We start from the raw sequence: 23,727 nt of genomic DNA on the forward strand, positions 1-23,727 counted from the left end.
GTGTACGCAGAATGGGGTTCAGTTCAGTTCAATTCAAATATATGTAATCAAAGACAGCACATCAAACAATGATGCATGTGGAAAAACTGTTGTTTTATGCATAGGTTTTCTGACCTATGCACAAAATTAATCTCTTGGTTGTACCTTTATTTAAAGACAGTAATATTAAAAGTTAAAAATTCCTGTCATAGACACCAACCTTGAATTTCTGTGACTATTAACAAGAAAAACATAAAAATGTATATCAGAGAAAGCTAATTCTCCATAACATTGTAGGTTGGTATAAATCAGTCTTCACGTATTTGTTTTAGTTTTAGCCAATGTTTCGTCTGGGAATCGAAAACTCTAAGATCAGTTCCATTTTTATTCCTGAAGGTGGGGTCTCTGTGCGCAGGTGAGGTTTTCTGAAAGAGGTTACTGTGGGACTGACCACCTTGACTTTTGATGGTTACATTTACAGATTTACCTGCGGAAAATTAATGGAACAGGAACTTTCAATTCAGAAATCTTCCCATTTTGTCTGAAACTTGTGTTTCAGCAATCAGAAAACATGGTTCTGTTACATGACAGTTTACTGCTCTAATGTGAAGGGTTTTAAATGTTTCCCATGTGTTAATTTTCTTCTCTGAAAAACACCAGCAATAAATCTCAGGCGCTGAAAGGAGTGAAGGGATTATTTAAATCCACAAGGGGGCGTCCTGACCTGTCTTACACTAAAGACAGAGCATGAAAGAGAATTAAACCCAACCATAGTTATTGATTTAGCATAATGTAGAAAATATGTGACATTAGTTACACAGAGAAAATGTATATTTTAATACTCTTTGTGGTTTATGATGGCATAAAAATGCAGTAAATAAGCTCCTTGCTTGCTTATATTTTGTACTGTTCAATGGACTGAGAGACTGGTATGATTTTCCAACTCCATGTATGGGAAGCACTGCATCCATGACACTGTGACATAAATCAGAATAACAGCTGACAGCTGACAGAAAGTTCTTAGGGGGTGTAGCCACACTAGTCTTGCATGTTAATACACAATTCGATCACTATGTTGTTTTATGCAACCACTGCACATTATCAGTTCAGCTTTACTGCTATTTTAAGTAGTTTTTTTTTTCAAAACACATTAGAGAATATTGAAAAGTGGAGGAAAATTCAGTTTTTATTTTGCAATTTTACAACTTTTTTCAAGTAAATGGTTCATAGTTAAGAAAGGGACTTGAAAGATAATAAATATGGTTGAAACTAGATGATTTTTTGACAGAAAAGCAGATCTGACTGGTGGTTTCACTGAAGGCCAAGTGTCTGTTTCTGTAGAGATCACAGTTGAAATTGTTAATGATCTGCACAGCTCTGGATTCTGAGCAATAAATAAAGTTTATTTAGTTCAAAAACATCAAAATGACAAAAAGTTCATGATTTACATTTAAATTAAATCAAAACTGAACATTTAACTTAGATCTGTTGGCTTATATTTGCATATATTAATCACCTATTGATGTTACCTATTCATTAGGTTCAGTTAATTATAAAGTAGTTTAAAAAGTTTGTACCAAATAAAACCCAGCAGATTATATGGAGTCATTGTCATTCACTCCTCCTGACCAGCAGGGGGTGACAGCAAATCGCTTGTGTTCAGTTGCTGACTTTATAGCAGTCCCTCATACAGAGAATCCATGTTGGGACAGTGGAGAGGAAGAACTCCCTTTTAACAAGAACAAACCAACAACAGAACCAGAACCGGGCTCAGTACCAGCAGCCATCTGACATGACCGACTGGAGGTGAGAGAAGACAGAGCAGAGACACAACAACAGGTCAACTGATCAGGAGAACGTTCTATGTTCGTGGAAGTGAAAAGGAGAGGGAGAACGATTACGGGATGGCAGCCTCATGTTAGCCAATGCCGTTTTCCAGGAAGCAACCACAGCTAAATTACGTGACCATTTTGATTTCTTTACAGGGATGTTCTCATAATATGTTCAAATAAAAATGAATAAAACCAAAAAATCCTTGGACTTTGTCTTTCAAGTTGAGACCTCTCTGCTTCCACATTATATAATTTTGCAGTCTTTGTGACTAATGCACCATCAACTGAGGATTCATGTAATTACTGCATCCTTTGTACATTTTTGAATGCTTCACTGCTTTGGAAACTCCAAACAATGACATCCCAAATCAGCAGTGACTGACTTTTGTTGAGACATTTTATAGCCAATGATTAAACTGAAAAGTCCTAATGGCTGGATGGCTGGAAATTTTGAACAGTGGAATACAAAGTAAAGTTTTTGAAATCCAATAGTTTTACCAAATTCTACTTTCCTTTTTTCTGCTCCAGACAATGAAAATATTTCATTAAAGTTCCAGACATTTCCTAGACAGTGTTGGAAACCTAAGGCTGGGGATACAGTAGTTTACAAATGGTCATAAGGCACAATCATGAAGATAATTAAGGTCCTCCTCAAATATGTGAACTGACAATTTTTCAATGGCACAAAAAATATTTATGGATATCATCCATCCATCCATCCATCCATCCATCCATCCATCCATCCATCCATCCATCCATCCATCCATCCATCCATCCATCCATCCATCCATCCATCCATCCATCCATCCATCCATCCATCCATCCATCCATCCATCCATCCATCCATCCATCCATTAATCCACCCATCCATCCATTTCCAATTGAGGCAGTGCCATTATAGATTGTATAAAATGATTCTGTGATTTCTCTGTTTTATTGACAGAGGAATGCCTGGAGCTTTAGTTGATGGTACATTAGTCACAAAGACTGGAAAATTATGCAATGTGGCAGCAGTGAGGATTCAGCTTGTGATCACATGAGAGGCATGCTGATGTAGATTCTCAGTCATCCAGGACATTGACGTTCCTAACTTAGGCCATCTCAATACTCATTTCACTATAAACATCCGCTTATTACACATCTTAAACTGATTTAGTTCAGCCAAAGAAGAATAATGGGTTACAATAACATCTCCTGGTTGTGGTGTTACAAGGTTCAAAACATGTTGGAAGATGATATTCCAGCATGCTTCAGCATCTTCTTCACTTCTATATAAAAATCCATTCCATTCAAACTTTAACTATTTAGTAAACATAATCTAAAAACTGGATAAACATCACCAAGAAGTGAGGGAATTAATTAAAACCATAAGACTAAGTGTGTGAAAAGCTGTGGAAAACTACAGCTACACATCAAGATGGATGCAGCTAAAAGAAAACTTGTATGAAGCTACAAAAGACTTGAGACTGAGTTTGAGGTTGACCTTCTAACAGGACAATGACCCTTAACACCTAGCCATATATATTTGCTCAAATATGTAATATTGTTTAATATTTGAGCAATTGTATAAACTATGCCTCCATTTTCAATATGTCTGTGTGGTACATTTTCATCATTAGTGCTGCAGGGCCACCTGGGTTGTTGTCTGCATATCATCTATTATTTCCCCCTAAATTCCCTTCCTCCTGTGTGAGCACAGTGGAAAACAAACAGACGCTCATTAGCATGTGTGACCCGCTGGTGGTAAACAGGCTTATTTCCACATGAGTGCAATGTGAGAATGGATTTCACCGGGACAGTCGAGGTAGGTGGGCATTGCCGGGTGCCTTGATGAGAACTTTAATAGGGACTTAACAAATGCAAGTGGACAGGCACAACATTCTCTGGCACAGTAGGGTCATATCGGTACAGTAACCATTTGTTAAAGAGTGACTCACTGTATTTGGACTCTTGGGTGGCCACTGATGTTCGTTTCAATTTTTAATGTGCACCCCCTCCCCCTCCAAATGATAATTGACAAAATGCAATGGATGCCAAGTGCTGTCTGCCAGAGTTGAAGTAATGTGTGGCGTTCAAATAATGCCTCTGTGCCCTGCTCTGCAAAGTGATGAAAGCACCCTGTAATTATGGGCTGATCAAAACTGTCAGAGCCTCCTCTGGGGATGGCTTTGTTTACTGTCTGCGTCTCTCACAGACTGCTAGTTCTCCACCTCAACAACCTGGGCTTCTAACCTCAAAAGACTGCAGCACCTTTACCTGTCTAAAAGTCTCTTCTACCAATGAGGGTCATTCCTGATCTACACAGTTGATATGAAATGTTTACACATCCCTGCTAAAATGCAAAGCTTTTGTGATGTTAAAAAGAGAGACCATCCATCCATGCATCATGCATCCATTCATCCGTTCATTCTTTCATTGTCTATAGTAGGCTGACATTGGACAATGGAAGGAAGTTAGAGTTCCTGGAAAGAACCCACAGGAGAACAGGGAAAACACTTAAAATTAAAAGAGACCAAGATATTTCAAAACTTTTTCCATCTCGGTTGAAAAACAACTAGATCCTGAAAAACTAAATGAAAAAAGTAAAATAATATGGGAGCATAAATACAATTTTACCTTTAAATTAATAGGTTTTAGAAGCATCTTTTCAATTGATTTTAGCACCAAGTTGTTTTGCATTGGAGTCTACCAGAATAAAACATATTGTTTTAAGTGGCAGATTGTTAATATCTGCCCACTCCAATTTGTTAAATATTTAAATCTGTCAGATCTCCTTTGCACAGCTTTATTCAAATCACTTTGCAGATTATCAATTAGATTCTAATCTGGAGTATCTCTGGGTCATTAAAAAACTTTTATCTTCTTCCACTATTTTATTGATTTGGATGCATACATTAAGTAATTGTTGTTGTGCTGAAAAATATGTAGTTCCTCTTCACCTTTCAATAATTTAACAAATGGTTTTGTGGCAACACTGACTGACTGGCATTCATAACAAATTTTAAGTTCCTCAACCTTAAAATAAATTTATTTCTAATTGAAAAAAAAACAAACAACAACATAATCCTCCCTTTAAAACGTTTAACAGTGGTGGGTACGCTGTTCTTTTGTGAAGTTTATTAATTTCAAACCCAACATTCATTTAGTAATTATTGGAAAAATACTGAACCCTGATGTCATCAGACTATAGTCTTACATGATAATGAGATTAAAATTTATCTTGTTATTTTCATTTTCTTGCATTTTGTTCTTCAAATCTAAGAACTGACTTCCATTTTGCCGACATTCTGTCAACACATCACATGTTTCCTTACATTACAAATACCAGCTATTTTCACAGGAGTATGTGGATTTTTCATATCCTCTCTATATCTCCTCAGCTCTCCAGATCAATTTTACAGTTCAAGACTTTTAAAATATATATTGTTTTGTTTTATGTTACGCAAGACTAAGAATATCAAATGAACATATAAATTGGATAAAGCTCTCGGGGAGCGAACACATCTTCTAGTCAATATATGTCTCAAGCTTCTAAAAGAAAACAAAATCAATATTTTGGGTAATGCCTTTGCATGTCAACTATTTCTGACGGATTGCCACAAAATACACAAATTGGAGACCTGCAATTATTTGCTTTCTCCTCCAGATGGCAGCATAATGCCCACTCTAATTGGTTGAGTTAACCATTGCTGCAGGACCGCCTATAAAACTCAATTGTGCAGACGAAATATTGGAATATTTCAGAAATTTAGGCTTAATATCAAAATATTTATGAATAATGGCTGTACAATTTCGGAAAAAAATATATATTTACCAAATTTTAAGTAAATATAGTAAGAGTAATTAGATGGAATAATCTTCAAATTGTCCTTCTTGGATTATGTTTGCTTTTAGTTGCCATCCTCCTGACAAATAAAAACAAAACAAAACAAAACAACAAACAAACAAACAAAAAAACATCTATACCCGCCCATTCTCATGCTGACAAAAGAATGACTTTATTGTTCAGCAGCCATCTTTCTTCATAGTCTCCAGATCGCTGATGCGGGATCCCACAGCATCATAACATTGGCCCTCACTATGATTTTCATCGAGGGTCCTGTTTGTGGTACCCATTCCTCCTTCAACCTACATGTTATTCCCGGTTATTCCTTCAGGCTCTGAAATAATCATCAGAAGGAGGTTTGCTCACCATGTGTCCCCTAAAAAACACTTTTGTTTCACTATTATTTAGACTTACTCTAATGGCCACTACCTTATTTCAATCGAATTGTATCTTGCTAAGCATGTTCTTCCACGATTTGCACACAAAAGCTGCAAGACTATCACAATTAGCGGTCTGATTGTTGCAAATCAGTTAAACCTGGATATGTCATAGGGGCAGGGCCGTGCAGAGACCACGGCCCTGCCCGTGGTCTCTGTGCTCTAAGGGCACATTTAACTGCATTCTAGGACAGAATATTAACAAAGCTACACAACTTTCAGAGTTTAAATCGCGACTCCGAGCTGAAGCAGAAACGATACGTTCAACGTTTTCCGTCATCTGACAAGTAGCAAGTCTACTCCACTTTATTCACCAAAAACTGTTCCGTAATCTGGAATGTTCGCTACGTTGAGCTCCAGTTAGCCGCTTTATCGCACTGCGCGAGAGGCAACTGCGTCATGCGTCACGGGCAAAAGGTCAAAGGTAAAAAGGTGACCGGAGGGCTTCTTATGTTGTACAAAAAAAAATAAAATGTAATACATTTATGTGTTAGAAGAGGGCTTATAAAAGTAATAACACCAACAAAAAAAAAAAAAAAATTGACCAAAAGGGCACTTGGGGGCAAGGAGCAAAAGGGACAGGTGCTCAAGCACCCCCAGTCCCCCCCTCTGCACGTGCCTGCATAGGGGTTCTTTTAATTATTTCGTATGATATCATTACTTTATTGTAAAAATAGCTGGAATATATTCTATGAAAAACGAACAGCCTTTTTTAGATGTAAATATGGCTTTTATTATAGGAGAGCTGTCTTTAAGACACATAGCACGCATAGGATTACATGCTATTTGTATACGATGGCACTCCCCCGTCAGAGAAGGCCCTTGCAATCCGCAGCCGGGGGTTGTTGCTCCTTCGAGCACTTCTGAACAGCAAAACAAACCCGATCCTGGATCCGCATCCCAGATTTCCTTTACGCCGTGTTGTAAAAAAAAAAAAAAAAAGAGTGGTTATGGCTGTGTCAATTTAGGCTGGTGACACAGAGGTCTCACTCTGTCATTTTTTAAATTCTATGTTAATCGTGACCGTATATGATCCTGACCATTTTAAGAAACGAAGAAAATAACTATTTTTACTAGAGAATTTAGGGGTCCTTAGACCACCTACTTATAGAAATGCTAAAGGAAGTTTGATTTGGAGAAAATCATCTCTATTAACGACAGTGACTAAGTAATTTGACTACTTTTGAGTCAGTTTTTTGTTACAGTTAATAATTTATTTGTTAAAAGGTTAGTTAGCATCAAGCTGGACAGTGCTACCATGGTAACTAAAGCTAAACTGCAGTAGAAACGACGCCCTGCTTGCTCTCTAAGTTGGTACAGCTGCGTGATTCATCTTTCAGACAGAGACGATCTGTACGCACGGCGCCGTGTTTACAGCGAACACAGGAGACTGCAGACTGACCGAGGGAGACCGTGCGTGTACCTGTGCATTAATCTGTCTAACCACGCTGCCCGTTTGGCTATATATTGGCGAAAAGCACCGAGTTGCAAAAAATCTTGACCAAATCAGATGCTTTGCAGTCCGATATTACTTTTGCCATCAACGACGTCTACAACAAGGCAGTGTGTGTGAGTGTGTGATGACCGGCTGAGGAGGAGGAGAAGGAGGTGGAGGAGAAGGAAGAAGGCTTCGGTCTGAAACCAGATTTTGTCGTGGATATTTCCACAGAGAGGTTGCGTCGTTCAGATAACAGTGCTGTGCTCAAATGCAAGCGTGCCTTTGGATGCCCCGCTTCACCTCGTTTCACCCCCATTTTACGGCTAGTCTGAACCGTTTAATGCTTCCCGAAGACCCTGCAGCAGCAGGACATTGAAGATTTTTTTCCCCCCTGTTGATATGGAGTGTGAAGATGTGGATTACGATCACCGAGGAATCCCCGCCGCTAGTTTAGCCGCCATGCTTTCATTATACACGTCAATGCAGCGCTGTGTTTGGCAGGGATAGAGTGAGCTATGAATACGCGCTGTCTGGCCAGCGGGATAAATCGGTGATTTTTGGAGCACGACTGGACTCCCGTTAGGAAACGTGAGAGAGCAGCCTCGCTAGCCTCCTGGCAGTAGCTATTAGCTCCATTAGCCGGCTAACAGCTACAAGGTACTTGTTGGAGATTTGTTGTTGTTTTTTTTCTTAAAAAGGGTGTTTGACCGCTGTGGCCGGGTTTTGCCCACGTTTCCATCTTCGTAATTCATCTTCCCGCGGGATTGTTTGGTGAATTTACGTGTACGGGGATGAGGTCTCAAATGGAAGGGAGCCGCTTGACCTTGTTTGGGGGTCTGATGCTGGCTCTGTCCTCCTGCCTTCGGCCCGCCACCGCAGAGAGTAAGTAATGCTGCTCAGCAACACACTCACTGGGACACGATGTTTTTCCATGCTCCAGCACAAAACTGTATGTGGGAAGGCTGGGCCACAAACACGGTGATTTTACGATTGTTTTTAAAATCTGTTGGAATCATGTCCAGCAGATTTCTCTCGGCGATGTAAACATTGCATTTATTGTTAAGTCTATATTTATATGCAAATGTGGCCTCTGCAGATCAATGAATTGTGGTGCAGATATAAAAGAACGAGACAATGTTAGTGTTGATTTTTGATCTTCAACGTTATTAAAAGCAATTTTTTTGTTTTGTTCTTGTTGTGCATGGTGATGTAGATAGCCATCAGTCTTGTTAACATGGTTCCCACATAGCCAGGAAAAGTATGGAATTTGAGCTTACAATTTTCCAAGTCTAGATACGTCAGGAAAAAATATACATTTAGTATGGACAAGTGTGTTTTCCAGATTTTGTGATTTTAGATTTTGTAATTTAAAATCACAAAATCTGAATTTCAGATATATATATATTTTTAAAATTGCATTGAATTATACTTTATGTAGATTATGTGATAAATGATAAAGTGATACATATGATTTAAGGAGATAATAAGACCTGACCGGGTAAAGATTTAATCTTTTATCTGAAGTTTTAATAATCAAGTCTTTAAGAGAAATCCAGTAAAAGCTTGAAAAAATATTAAATTCTGAAACAAAAAAAAAATTGCCAGGATCCTGAATGGAATCCTTGGAATTCTCAAAGGAATTATATGTTAAACTATTTCACCTGAAAGTGCATTAAGAAACTTTGAAACAGTACCAATATTTTGCATGTAAGATAAAAACAAAGGCAGATTAAATTGCGGTATAGTTTTGGTTTCCCATTTTAATTTACAAGATAGTGAAAAGTTGTAAAGCTGAATTTTAATGATTTCTTTAGACATTACAATTAAATATCTAAAAGCATCTTAAAGTAATATTTTTACCTTTTAATTAAAACCTTAAAGTTGAATTTTTGACCTTCCAATTTTTAATGGTTTGGACAATACAAGGTTAATTAATTGATGGTTTTCCATTTTCTTCTCCAGTCACTAAAAATAAATGCGCTGGAGGATCTTTGATAGAGTTAGTGGTCTTAAATCAATCTGAAAATGAAGGAAATACAAGGTATTTAACAAACAGAAGGGGAAAAATCTGATTTTTTTTTTCAGTGTTTTACTTGTTGATCATTGATCATAGCCAATCTAGGGGAAAATTATCAATGTCTGATTTTGGCTAATGACATCACAATAGGCAGAAGAATCAAGCAGATCAGCTGGCATGTTTAATCTTTAAAGCAAAGTGAATAGCATCCCATAAGAGATTATTATGGTATAATTATTATTTTATACAGTGGCATTTCCTAGAAGGCCATAGGCCAAAAAGAAAACCCAACATGTGGAGTCACAGAAGAAAATGAAGGGACTGCTTCATCTAGTTTGCATATTTCTGATTCCAGATCAAAAAAACACATCTTCCAAATCAAATAAAAATAATCGTCTTGGAATATTGACCATCAGCTGCGCTCATTTCTAAATATCAGCCTTGGCCATAGAGAAAACCCACATCACTTGACCTCTAATCACAAACACACCACAGTCATAACCCAGATATGTTGGCACTCTGCATCCATCACTCTTGAGTCATGCAGCAGAGAAAGTCAGCCAGGCTACACATGCACAGCACACTGTCAACTCTGTGTCGCAGTGTGGCAAATTGAAATGAACGGAAAACAAGTAATAGGTGTTTGTTATCCAATTAGTAAAACGACAGGGAACTGGAACATGAGAAGTAAATATTGAGTTTTAAGTCTGTATCCAGGGTGAAACAGAAGAGAGAAATATTACTTTGACCTGCCAGTCGATAGTGAGACCTCAGACATATAGAGAAAAAAAAAAATCCAACAACACTGATAGTCTTATTAGCTTTTCTGCTTTGTTGGATCTTGACATATTTGTGTAAAGTTGCCATTCAGATTATTTCAGGTTAAGCATCAATATTTTTTTTTTTCCCAATAGCATTTCAGCATTTAATTTTTTTTATTTACCAATTTTATTAATAAATGCCCCCTTTTTTATTTTTTAAAAGCTGAATGAACTGTTTTCCCCATACGATACAAACTGGACATTTTGGTTGATTTGATACAAGCCTGGGTTTATCAAAAAGCTGTGGTAACATTAATTCTGATCATCTTTTATAATTGGCGCAAAGTCAGAAGTTTTCAATTTAGGGGATTTTTCTTCCTCTATGCAGAATGGTTGACTTATAGTACGTGAAAAACAAATTTTGCCTCATGGAAAACGGCAAAATCTGCAGCTTTGGTGGAATTGAAATGTAATTGATTGAAAAAAAGACAGACATAAAATACATAGTCTGTATGGTAATACATAGACATACATAGTATGTAAAAATATATTAGTATGTAAATATTTTAGTTTAAAAACTTATAAAAAACTTGGAAAAAAAGTTATAAACAAATAAAAAGGACACCAAACTGTACAACCTGGCCATAATATGTGCGTAAAATAAAATTCAAAAACCCAAGGAACTGTCCAAAGACCATGGGACATTAACAATCATTTATTTCTTTTCGTGAAACAAGCCAAAGGATATTTTGACCTTGAAAATATGTTAGAAATATTCCTGAGGCACAGCCGCACCTTTCAGTCAAACAGATTAATTTACATAAAAGCAGTGAGTCCATACTTTTTGATCTGTTTCTATAGCTTTCATCTAACAGAACTTTAACAAGTGACAACAAGACTTATGCAGAATAAAGAGCTAGTCTTTTGTGTGACTAAAATGTCAAGAATTCAAGCCTCACAGCTTTTTACGCCTTGTAAACCTTCAAATTTTATTAAGTTGAAGCTTATTAAGCCGTTTAAACATTTGTTTTTTTGTATTACCACCTGAAATGCTTCCAGCTAAACTTTAAACTGCTTCCTGATTCATCCTTATTCATCATGACATGTTGGGGAGGTGAGGTTTACCGGGTTGAATCAGGGTCCTGGTTTTAAAATAGAACAAACCAAAGAATATTCACAAGCCAAACAGACTGAGTTCTGTTGATTGGGAAGAGTGAGGAGCTTGTGGACTGTGTGTTACAGAGTTTACTGTAAGCCTCCGGTGGTTACAGGACGAACCCGGGAGCAGTGGAGGGGTTCTTTCGTTGAAATCCAGTGCTGGTGTTCGGCTGGCTAAATATGACTGGTGTGGCTAGACTCTGGGCATTCTTTCTGATTTACTGTATCAGTTGTGAACGGAGGGGGCTCCCTGCAGGTTTGGTTTAGCCAAGGACAGCTCCACTGCTGTTCAGATCTACCAAATGGGTTTTCTGTCAAGATTGAGCTTCTGCAGAAGCGTTCCGGTGAATTTCTTTCTCGTGTGGAAAATAATTTTTTATGAATACGTCTGCCCCCTCGGGCAGCTTGTCAAAAATACATTGGAAATGAGGAGTAAACAGCCTGGATGCAGCCTAGCGTCGATGGACGAGGCAGCAGCTGAGGTGTATCCTCTTTTTATTTCTTGTTTTATGGAGCTTCAAGTAGATTTCCTCTGATTGTCCGGGTGCTACAGCCAGTTCCGGAAAGGTTATCAAAAGTAAATATGTGATCTGGAGTCTCATCAAAGCTGCAGAGATAGGCTTGTGTACTCAGCTGTTCAAAATCTGTCAGTGCGGAAGTAGAGTGGGGTTGGGGGAGCTAATAGGCTGCTACACCTGTCATTGGTGTTTTCCCTCTGCTGCTGTAAGCATGTATATTTTGATCAGAATCTCCCGCTTAGGATCGACACGAGCATAATTAGCAGAAGTGCCCTGTGGAAGACGGACATGCCGGATCTGCAGAGAGGCCACCGAGGGTAAAGCATCCAGGCTGTGGTGATGTAACATCACCAGGCAGTGTGCATTTTTATAGGCCTGCATGTTGAGACTGCATTAACAGGTCAGGTATTCGGATGGCTGACGGGGAACAGAGACAAGTCGATTACCGAGAGACAAAACAACCATACCAGCTCTTCTTATGCCAAACCACATCAAATTTAACTATGTTTTTATTGCCATAAAAGTAAAATAAATAAAAAAAATTAAGATGGCCATCTTGTCTGCCTATAACTTTACATTGGACTTAAAATCCTGTATATTTCTTTTTGTAATTTTACAATTATATTTGAACATTTCTAAATATTTACACTTAAATCTTTTAACTACAGTTGATTGTCAGGCGTTGATGCTCTGCTTGCCACATGGACTGGGTTTATGCGTTCACAGCAGGTGGAAAGTCACTCCTCTATCCTGCAGTATTGCCTTGCAACATTGGCATGGTGAGAACGGTGCATCTTATACAACTTTGAAGGTATAAAAGCTCCCATTCATGTGGTGGGATCGTCAGGAAAACACAATGTCTTTACTGGAAATCCTCCAGCTTTCCTTGTTTCACATTCAAACAGTATAACTTTATAGACCAGCATTTAAGTGGTAGTGTGACAACCTGTTAGCTGCTTGGTGTGAGTTTTCCATGACTCAATGCCCTCCAGCTTTTGAAGTGTAAAGCCTCCTCGCAGTGATGTGCGATAATGGCTTCCATGCTGCTGTGGGTGCTGCTGGGGCTTCGGGCTGAGTATTGTTTTGAGCCCATCTTCCAGGTGGGAGTAAGAGCTGGAAAGGTAAACACTTCACCTATCATCAACAGTCATTACTGTCTTTAGTCACCAAAACTTTTCCGCACACAGGCTTGCATAATTCAGCAGCACACACTGTACAAAGCGTTGTGTTTTGATCTTAGTTTTTGTAGCAGTTAGTTTACAATAGAGGTTGGTGTGGACATGGAATCAAAGTAAACACATTTTCAGCAAGTTTAAAAGCAGAAAAAATAATGTGAAGTATTGTTGGTCCTCAGCAAGCCTCAAAAGCACTCGTATGCATTTATTTCCAATCTGTGCACATCAAAAGTCAAACTAGTACCTTTTGTTCTGTGGCCTTTGGTCCAAAGCCAAGACATTTCATTCCTGTTGAAGGGGAGTCCTTTAATTCATTTAATCAGTGAGCATGAACTGTAAGATTTCTAGAGGGGAAGATTTCTATTGTGGGACAGCAGCATTTGGACAAGAACTATTGTGTGTGCATTGAATTTTGGAGTTTTGCCCTGTTGGCAGTGTTGATTGGTCAACATGTTGATGTCGTCTGAAATAGCTGGACAATTTTTGGACGGAAATTACTAGCTTGCATAAATTCCAAAGATCTGATGACTTTCTATTTTGTATTACATTTTAAAGTTATTACAACCGCCACGTAGTGAAAAACGATTACTACTGCCTATTTTATTGCTCAAACTAAAAAAAAAAAAATGCATTAAAACGCACAGTGAAACCCATTGTGGGGCAGATGTTGAACTACCAGCAGGAGAAAAGACCTAAACATACAACCAGAGCAACGATGGAATGGTTTATATTAAAGCTTAGTCATGTTTAGACCTTCATCTAATTGACAGTCTGTGGCTAGACTTAAACATTCTTGTTCACAGATGCTAACTCTTCAGTTGGACTATTGTTGAGCTACTTTACAAAGAAAAGTGGGCAAAAATGGCACTCTAAATACAACATATCACAAGGCAGAAGCTTAATCTCTAACCACTGGGTTGCAGTTTCCCCAAAAACCCTTAGTTAAATTGAATAAATAAATAAAAAAGACATTGCAGTCAGTTGGAGCTGTTAATATATTTTCCTTCTAAACATAAGTGTATTGTCATTATTAGTTGTAAAGAAAACGGTCTCATCTTAATATGTAGCTAGGGACACATCTTGACCAGCTGATACATGTATATACTTTTTCCTGCAACAAAAAAAGGTTTTAACTGTAATGTTTAACCTGTACAATATTCATACAACATGTAATTGAAAAGTGTCTTTTGGTGGTGTCCTTGGTAAAATGTTATGAAAGTCTGCTAAAAGCAAGCTGAGAAACAAAACAGTAAGGGGTTATGAGGCTTATGCTTGAGTAACAACAGCCGGGAAGTCAAAAGTTTATTGTTAAACTAAGCATGAATCCAACCCTATTCAAGTGTTTACTTTGTCGCACCACGTGAAGTTGCTTTTAAAGAATGAGAACAGGAAGACAAACATCTGCCAATAACAGCACAGCTCAAGTGTACTGTCAGTATTTGAATATTATAAACATTTTTTGTGAGCACGACAATGGCAGGAATTGAGTGTTTTGTGTTTTTTTTTTTAATGTACATTTAACAGCTAAGAGTGATCCAATAAAAGATGAAATATCTTGATTTCTAAGAGTAGTTTTTGCTGGTATACTAAAGTAGCTTTTAGTAAATACAATTGAAAGAAGGAAACTGAAAATGAAATAAAATAATAGAGCAAGCACTTTCAGTTTTTTTCATATCAAGTACCACTTTGGTAAATAGCAGGTTTTCTAAGTACCACCATCTTGAAAGACATTCTAAACCATATAAAACCAGACAGGATCATTTTTGGGGCTGATGAAACAAATTAAAAAACATTGAGACAACAAAAATTGTATCCATTGAAGCTGCAATATTGATCCAAGGAAACAGGTTAGATATATGTTCATGTTCTCTTAAAAGTGGAAATTTTCAAGTTTCAGGTTGGAAAGATGACCAGAAAGCTTCATAGAAGCGAGAAAGTGAGATGTTTTTCACCAATCCGTACCTTAAAAATCCATGGTAGCTGCTTTGCATATTAATTATATCTGCTGATAGAAGGTATTTTTCAGTTTGTATTTATTAAATCTCTTAAATGCAGTACCACACAACCCCCATTGGTACACATTTCTACACTGCTTATAATGGACAAACTAATTATTATTTGCTTTTGTTGCTAATAGTAGTTAGCCTGGCCACTTGTGTCAAATAGCAAATCCAATTTGTTTTCCAACTTGGAATGGGAACACAGCTGAATTGGGTTTAGTGTCATTCCCAAGTTCTGACTTCAGAGGTGAATAGAGTAGTTTCTGACTCGTTGTTGCCCACTTTATCAGAGTAATTTTATTCATATCTTGCAAATAATTCACACCAAAATTTATCTTGAGTACTTCTAAAGGTTTCCCAGGTACTATCAGTAGGTATTTATTTGTGCCGCAGTTTCAAAACCTCGGCGTTGTTTACTTATTCAGTCTGCATGCACCAATGGCCGCTCACCTCCTTTTCATTTCTCCCTCTTGCAGTCTGCACTCCCAGTATCGACATCGGCAACAACATTAGTGAATTCAGACAACTGGAGAACTGCACAGTGGTGGAGGGCTACTTGCAGATCCTCCTCATAGGTGACAAAAGCAACAACAACTTCAACCAAGAAGTCTTCCGCACCCTCAGCTTCCCCAAGCTGACCATGATAACGGACTACCTGCTGCTGTTCAGAGTTTCAGGCCTGGACAGCCTGAGCACGCTCTTCCCTAACCTCTCCGTCATCCGTGGCCGTAACCTCTTCTACAACTACGCCCTGGTGATCTTTGAGATGACCAGCCTGAAGGACATCGGCCTGTACAACCTGAGAAACATCACCCGGGGGGCCATTCGCATTGAGAAGAACCCAGAGCTCTGCTACCTGGACTCCATAGACTGGTCCCTCATCATGGATGCAGAGTTCAACAATTACATCGCAGGCAACAAGCAGTCCAAAGAGTGCGGTGACGTTTGTCCAGGCATCATGGAAAACAATCCCATGTGCAAGAAGACCATGTTCAACAACAATTACAACTACCGCTGCTGGAATTCCCACCATTGCCAAAAAGGTAAGTCGACTCCGACACATAATATGTCATCTGGGATTTGAACAGGATCGTGCAGACAGTCCAGCCTTTGACCTGATTCGTGTGGATGCCAAATTTTTTGCTTAATAAACAGATTTGCAGTCATGGCCTGCTGCTCGTCACTTTAATGCCTGTGTTTTGGCTAAGAGGGAGGCAAAAAAAAAAAAAAAAAAGCTGAGGGTTGTGGGGTCTGCAATTTCTCTCAAATGCTTACCCAACTTAAGGTCACACAAAGAAGAGGCCTAAAGAAACTTATTAGCTTAGGCAAATTTAGCCTCTCCCCATGTCTTTGTTGCTTCAGTTTAAGAGTGTGCGTGTCAAATATCAGCAGCAGTCTAACACGCTGAAATGTTTTGTTAAGTGTAGTTATCTTTAATTGTAACTGACAAGTCGAGGTTGGGCCAATTAATTCCACCTTCTTTAATAAACGCTTTAAAAATTGTAATTATTCTGCCTGTGTACATAAAGTTTAAAAGCTCCCTTTTGTGTTTTTGTATGTGGGGTTTTAGATAACTTGTTTTGCTGGTGCCTTTAAGGCGACGTGTTTTGGCTGTCTGTGTGTGTGTGCGTGTGCTTGTGTGTGCGTGTCAGGCTGAAATGTTCCCCTGGTGACTGTGCCTTGCTGCAGACTCAGCATGTTAATGTTTTCTGTCTTGTGACATGGAGCTGTCGCAGGACTGGCCTGGAGTTGGCACGTAGGTATGTGCAGCAGCACAATTCTGCATCAAACACGCTCGCAGCACGGACGGTTGTACATTCACATTCATGTGTGAAGGAACGAGGTGCAAAGATGCAAATGTTTGACAGGCCCACATGCGCCTGGGCTGCGTCGTGGGTTGTTGGAGTGACAGAGTGTGGGCATGCTGAAAAAGAAATAAGAACATGGAATATATTTGGTGTGTTGGTTATTTCACTTCTTCTTTGCTTACATTAGAGTCATAGAGAGTTTTTTATTTAACAGTTGATGGTACTGTGTTATTTAATCTCATCTATTTGGGTTGCAATTTACTATTTCTCCAATGTGGAAAGGCTACGTGCATAAGTATAAACTAGTGATGATTCATGTGTCAGCTAAACGGTTCTTTTGATTGACCTTATCTTTTTGTGGACGTTTGCATATTTTACTTGTCCAAGTCCTGCACATTCACCCTGATTCCTCTACATCATACACAGTCAACACTTTATTCGGCACACCTTGCTTACTCTGGAGTTGGACCATTTTTTGCCTTTATTCCTAGTGGCATAAGCTCAACAGATGCTTAGAAGACTAGCCTCTTGTAGCTTTCAAGTTAGTTTTTAAGCAGTGTTACCTTTTATGAGTGATGGCTTGTGCTCCTTTAGGAGTTCACTTTGGTTCAGTTGAAATGCATTTTGGTGCAATTCGACTGCATATGTGAATGCCAAGAGAACTGGAGACTGCTTCAAAAGCAGGACGTAAAGTAAAGCGCAGGGCATTCTGGGTGAATACAACCGAAACAAATGTAAGGTTCTAGAGCTAGCAGGAGAAATGACTCGTGGTCTTTTACCAAAGACAAAAGAGAAATCCTGCAACTGCTAAAATCTTGACTCCACTTCATTTTTAACATTTTGTGAAGAACAAAGTTACAGTCAATGTCTTCTTCTGAAGTTTTTGTGTCGTTTACTTCAGTAGTTCTTTGTGCAGTACCACCACAGGAAAGGGACCAAACAGGTTTTTTGACACAGTGCAGTGTGAAAGTGAACTGCACCAGCTGAAAATGTAACAAATGTTGCAATTTTGGTCCTCAATCAAAGAGAATCTATGACTATCAGGTGTGAAAATACCCTTAGTTTCCATAGTGACTTAAAAAAAATAAAAATAAAAAATGCCCCGAACAGCAAAATTGATCTTTTTTGTAAAGAAGGGAAGCCTTCTAGGGCTTCCAAATACTCCACTGAATTATTTCTCAATTAATAATAGACTCCTAAGTTTTTACTTGGTTATTTTATTAATAATGTTAAACTCCTTCCAGAATAGGTGATCTTGCACTCATAAGGGCATTGTCCAAGTGTCTGTCCAACAGCTGCGCAGGGATGCATCCAGTGTAATGATGCTGGAGCACTCTACTGCAGAAAAATTGCAGCTATGTCACTTTAGCATTTCAATATTTAGTCTAAATGCCACTGGAGAAAAATAAAATTAAAAGCTACGGACTGGATTGAACCAAACAGCGCTGTGGACGTTTTGAGTGTTCAACAGAGGATATCATCCCTTCATCCACTGCTTTTTGTACACGGGACCTCTGGTCCAGTATTTTCTGAGCAATCTCTTGCCAGGAATATTAACATAGTGTCTGGGTGAAATGTTTTTTTGTTTTTGTTTTTAAACTGCAGACTCGGGAATCCCGATGATTATGCCATATTTACCATAAAGTGTCTGTGTCAGATTTATCTCGGCTGTTTTCCAGAACCTGTCCGAACAGATGAGACCTTTTGGCGGATGATCTATATGTTTTGTCATCTGGAAAAATATGGCATATTTTGTTTTTCCCCATTTAAGCATATTACAAAACTGAAATAGGAGGAGGATGACCACGTGACGATGCTCAAGCGGCTCACCAGACAGCGTGCCAGACGAAGTGAACAGCTTATCAGTTGCCGCCACAAAACAGAATTTATCACAGACGACACGGACACAACTGCCCTCCCTGCAGGGCCTGCGTTGTTGGGGAGGCTATAGTCTAACTTTAAGTAGTTTTGTGCTGTAAACTCATTCATCTGTGGAGACGAATAACATAAGTAAACGACCCATTTTGACAGCAAAGCAGGAGATTTATCTATCATGTTTGTTTATACAACTAATGCCCAGGAGGTACGAACCGGTGACTTAGACAGTAAATGACTGACGTAAGCAGAACACACAGAAACACAAACTGCTGCTGATTGGACTCCAAGGGCACACAGCACCTTAAAGGAAGACCTCTCTTGCATTTGTTTAAAACTGATAATGGATAAATTCATGAAATTCTACGTTATCAAAGTCGGCTGTTTGCAGCAGCTGTTCTTATTTATTAGAAATACATTAATAGATGAAAATAAACAATTAAATTACTTAAAAAAAAAAGAAAATAAACATTTTATTGCCTAAAATGCAATAACAAAGCCCCTCTTCAGCGTATGCCTGATCATTTGAAGTAAAAGATGCATCTACAGCTTAAAAAAATACTTCTAACATCAACATGTCAGAAACTCAGCCCTTCCTGTTTGGCTCAACATCAGTACAGCGTGGGACTGATCTTTTTCATTTTTTATTTTTTTAGATTAACTGATTTATAGTTTGATTGCAAAAGATGCTTAATAGGAGATTTTTGTGATTTTATAGAATTTGAAATGGGTGAAACTAAAACTGTGCCACTTAGTGAGTTTTGGTTAGAACATATTTACAAAGTAGTTTGTTTTTATTTTAAATGCAAAATGTTTTTTTTTTTTTTCAGTTTTGGGTAAATTGCTGCTCTGAGTGTGCTGTTCTTTCAGCAAATGGCCTTTTTATGTCTGAATATGCCAGTTAATGATTAATCAATTACTAAATAGATAATTCTTCACTATTACTTGATTAATCATTTCAACCCTAGCTGCTTGTGGAAGATTTTTCACTAAATATATCCAAACAATAGAATTTGTCTTGACTGTTTTGAAGATGAAAGTGAATGAGCGTTCTTTCAGCCTGCTGACAACAGGTGTGTGCAGCAACAGGTGGGGAATGGACTGTGCTACATGACTGTGCTCCATACAGGTGAAGAAAACTGGTTATTCCAAGACTTTCTGTCATGTCATCAAATGTAGAAACATGGTGACGAAAATTTTACAATTTTAAGTACTTGGAATGCTAATATTGACTTTATTATAATTACAGTTTAGCATTAGCAGAAAACATACCCTCCACAGTGGACCATGTTGTCACTCTTATTTATCTACCGTAATAACGGCCTATATCAAGCTTCAGGGGCTGCACGGTGGCACAGTTGGTAGCACTGTTGCCTTGCAACAAGAAGGTCCTGGGTTCGATTCCCAGCCCCAGGGTCTTTCTGCGGGGTCAGTTCGCATGTTTTCCCTGTGCATGCGTGGGTTCTCTCCAGCTTCCTCCCACAGTCCAAAAACATGACTGTTAAGGTTAAATGGTCTCTCTCACTTAATTGGTGTGAATGTGTGCGTGCAGGGTTGTTTGTCCTGTCCAGGGACACCCAAAATGTCTCGCTGGAGATGGGCACCAGCACCCCTCCCGACCCCACTAGGGGCAAGGGTGTGAGAAAATGAATGGATCAAGCTTCAGTAACGTTATCTAGGATCTTTTGTTGAAGTGTCTGCCTTGCTTGCAAGACTTCTGCTGTGCTGACACATGAGTCAACCATTCACTGCGTGCCCGCATTCAGTTTTTCATTGGATCAGTAAATGAAGGAAGGGAAAAACGCAAAGTCTGTTCTCAGTGTGTTTCTATAAAGGGGCATGCCTTTAGCCTAAACTTGTTCATAAAACCGAAAAAGGGGAAAAAAAAAAAAAAAAAACAAGGTTCAAAGCCAGTTTCCATCTGTGGGAAAGTTTTCCAACTGTGCTGGTGGGGGCTCCATTGTGTTTACTTCCCTCATTTGTTTTTTGGGGAATCTGGGGTTGTCTCATTCATAACTCATGCGCTTCTTCTAAAGAGGTGCTGTGTCTTCGCGTTCTGGGAAGCAAACATGTTGTTTCACTTTACCTCTGTCCCTCAGAGCAGACCTGCACACATGCTCACACATTGAGCAGCATGGGGGGATGTTTTTTTCCTGCAGTTTGTATGGTCTGAGGAGATGAAAGCACATAATTAAAGTACCAAGTAGGTCTGGGATTTACTGGAAGGAATTTTTGCCATCTGTTAACCCCTGCTTGAAGGGATTACCATTAACCAAGACAGTTTTTTTTTGTTTTTCAGAGTTGTTTCTCACCCTTGCTATGCTTTAACTCACTTTACCCAACATGTCACTGCTCGTTAAATTTGTTTTTCAGTCATTGGGTTGTTGTCTTCATGACTCAATAAACTTCATCCATCAACTGTATTAGTATAAAAAAGAAAAGTAGGCAGAACAGCCGATAACTAGGGCTGGACAGTATAGACTGAATAATTATCGATTCTTTTTGTTTTTGTTTTAAATAAGTAAAATACTACCAACCTGGTCCGTGACAGTTTCAGTTTTATCTGGACATTTCACTCCACGTCGTTATTTTTTAGTTTTAAGCTTTTAAGAGGCATGGTGGTGAAACCAGAAACTTCTGCTATGCCAGTTAATCAACAGGTGGTTGCTAGGTAACCATAGAGTCTTAGTTGATGCCACCAACCTTGTTTAGCTGGCCATGAAAGCTTGAGGGGCTGAAACCTTTCCTCTGCCTACATCCCCCAGAATGCTGTGCAGTAGTACTATATCGGAATTTAGTAAAATTATAGAAAAATTCTATAAGATGTATTATCTATTAATATTGATAATGTATATCACAATGTATGTTATGTTATTGATGTATTGTCCAGCCCATAGTAATTTACTTGTTTTTTTTTTTTATTTGAATGTTTGAATTTTGTAATGCTTTTAGTGGTCAAAAGGGAAAAACACTTTTCCTGCTGAGTAAGACATAAGCAGAGGAATGGATTTTACAAACTCATTTGTAAAATTGGAGAGAAAAAGACTGAGAAAGTGAGTCAATAATTTTGAACTTTGCATCAAATATATGTAATATATTTGATGCAATGGATTGACAGGACACATACATTGCCTATACAACTGTAAATTAATTCATTTAAAGTGAAACTCTGGGGTTATCAAAATTCTTCATATTTGGTTATAACTTTGCATGAAAATGGAGTTTAAAGATTCTCATTTGTGTGAAAATTGATGCAAACTGAGACATTTTCACCTCCTTAACTTCACAGTACCTGTGTAGACACAGAATTCTTCCTCTTCTGTCCCCTCAATTACAAAGGCTTTCCAAAACAATCATGGCTGAGAATCAAAACAATAAGTTGCTGCAACCCTGCTAATGGCGGGTATTTAGAATTGGAATCAAAAGAGCTTTTGTGACTATTTAGCCAACATGAAACTGCTTGGAGGAATTTTACCTGTAGGTCAGGGGAACCAGAAAAGTTGATTGATTCTGATTTGTCATGATGTTGGTTCTAGAACTCTGACGAAGCACCTTAATTAAACACTGTCATCCTAAATGCAGTTTTAAATAACTGCAAAAGCGAATGAACAAACAAACGCAGTCAAAAATAAATATTAGCAATTTTATGACATCATTACAGTGTCAAGTCAGTCTACAAATTATGAAATGATGACACAGACACAAGCCCTTTTTGGTTGTAGAGGAGCTGGTAGACAATGTGGCAAAAAATATTGCTGTTAAAAATGGTGGACTGAGGCTGACATTTAGAGCAGAATCTAATTGGAACCAGTGACTACAAAACCGACATACATTTTACTCCAAAAAGTCCAGGATGTATAAGCAGAGTTTACATATTGGTTTATCCAACAATCATATGATAATAATGATTATTTTGTTTTACTCCTTCTGCACCGCCACTTGGTAGGTAAAATGGCAATTGTTAGCAGCTCAGTTCATTTAAGATTCATTACGGACTTCTGGAGCCACTTATGAAGTTTCTCTTCCTTGAAAAACCCAAAGACTTCACCTGTTTTGGTCTGATTTCAGTTTTTAACCCATTCTAGATTCATTGCATTGACCCGTTTCTCCAGCACTCTGAATTTGCTTTAAAGATTGAGTTTGAATGTTAACAATAACAAATAATTCCCTTAATATCACTGGAAGTTAACAAATTAGTAGGCTATGGAGGTCGTAAAGTGGATGAAATCACCTGAAGCGACATTCTAAAAGTCAACAAGTGGAATTTTAATAAACTACATGGTTTTGCACCTTGAAACACGCTTTAGTAATGTCCATAATAAAATAAAAGTGTCAATACATTAAGGTCAGGGGGAAATGTTGCAGGTCACATCACCAACACACAATTTTTTTTTAATAATTGATTTGCATTACGGGCTCTTAGTATTGCAGTACAAAAGCTAAAAATTATGATTGGCACAAGGCAACCATTTTGTGTTATAGCACTACTACAAGTAAGCCCATGAAGGACTGCATAAGAATTTTGCACAGACTAATAGTGTTGGGGGTTTTTATGTGACGTGAGGCCATGGGGCACAAGCCAGGGATGTTTTATATCAGAGAATATAAAAGTCAGAGAAGACTCCTGCAAAGAGTTCAAAAGACAAACTGACTTGCGTGGCCCAGTGTTAAAGGTTTAAGGAATCCCAGTGACTAGCAGTTCTCGCTGATGTCTGTCTAATCTGCTTATTATTAGCTCCATACCTTCATGTACAGAATACCAGCATCTACTGTCTGTATTAATACGTGCTAATCTGGAAGTAAATGTCCAAAGCATATGGCCATGTCTTGGCTTATGGTTGAATCTCTGGTTTGAAAGATTAAACAGCTAAGCTCTCACACAAGACAAAAGATTGGAAAAGTG

General features: G+C 38.3%; 1 protein-coding gene and 1 long non-coding RNA gene across 2 annotated transcripts in view; one reads left to right on the forward strand and one right to left on the reverse strand.

Annotated features, from left to right (window-relative positions):
* Window positions 1-7,296: 7,296 nt before the first annotated feature.
* The window catches only part of LOC103462605 (insulin-like growth factor 1 receptor), a 48,010-nt gene continuing 31,579 nt past the window's right edge, over window positions 7,297-23,727 (forward strand). Inside the window, exons 1-2 of the mRNA XM_008405498.2 lie at window positions 7,297-8,394; window positions 15,618-16,184. Of these exons, the coding sequence (XP_008403720.2) occupies window positions 8,304-8,394; window positions 15,618-16,184 (658 nt within the window). The 5' untranslated portion in view covers window positions 7,297-8,303. The remainder of the gene's footprint in view (window positions 8,395-15,617; window positions 16,185-23,727) is intronic.
* On the reverse strand, window positions 16,195-21,799 carry LOC103462604 (uncharacterized). Its single transcript, XR_533361.3, has 3 exons — window positions 21,362-21,799; window positions 21,137-21,242; window positions 16,195-20,993 (listed from the first exon to the last, which is right to left on the reverse strand). It is a non-coding gene; the product is annotated as an uncharacterized LOC103462604 (long non-coding RNA).

This window comes from Poecilia reticulata, chromosome 3, assembly GCF_904066995.2.
Source record: "Poecilia reticulata chromosome 3, P_reticulata-male-v2, whole genome shotgun sequence".
Lineage (NCBI taxonomy): Eukaryota > Metazoa > Chordata > Actinopteri > Cyprinodontiformes > Poeciliidae > Poecilia > Poecilia reticulata.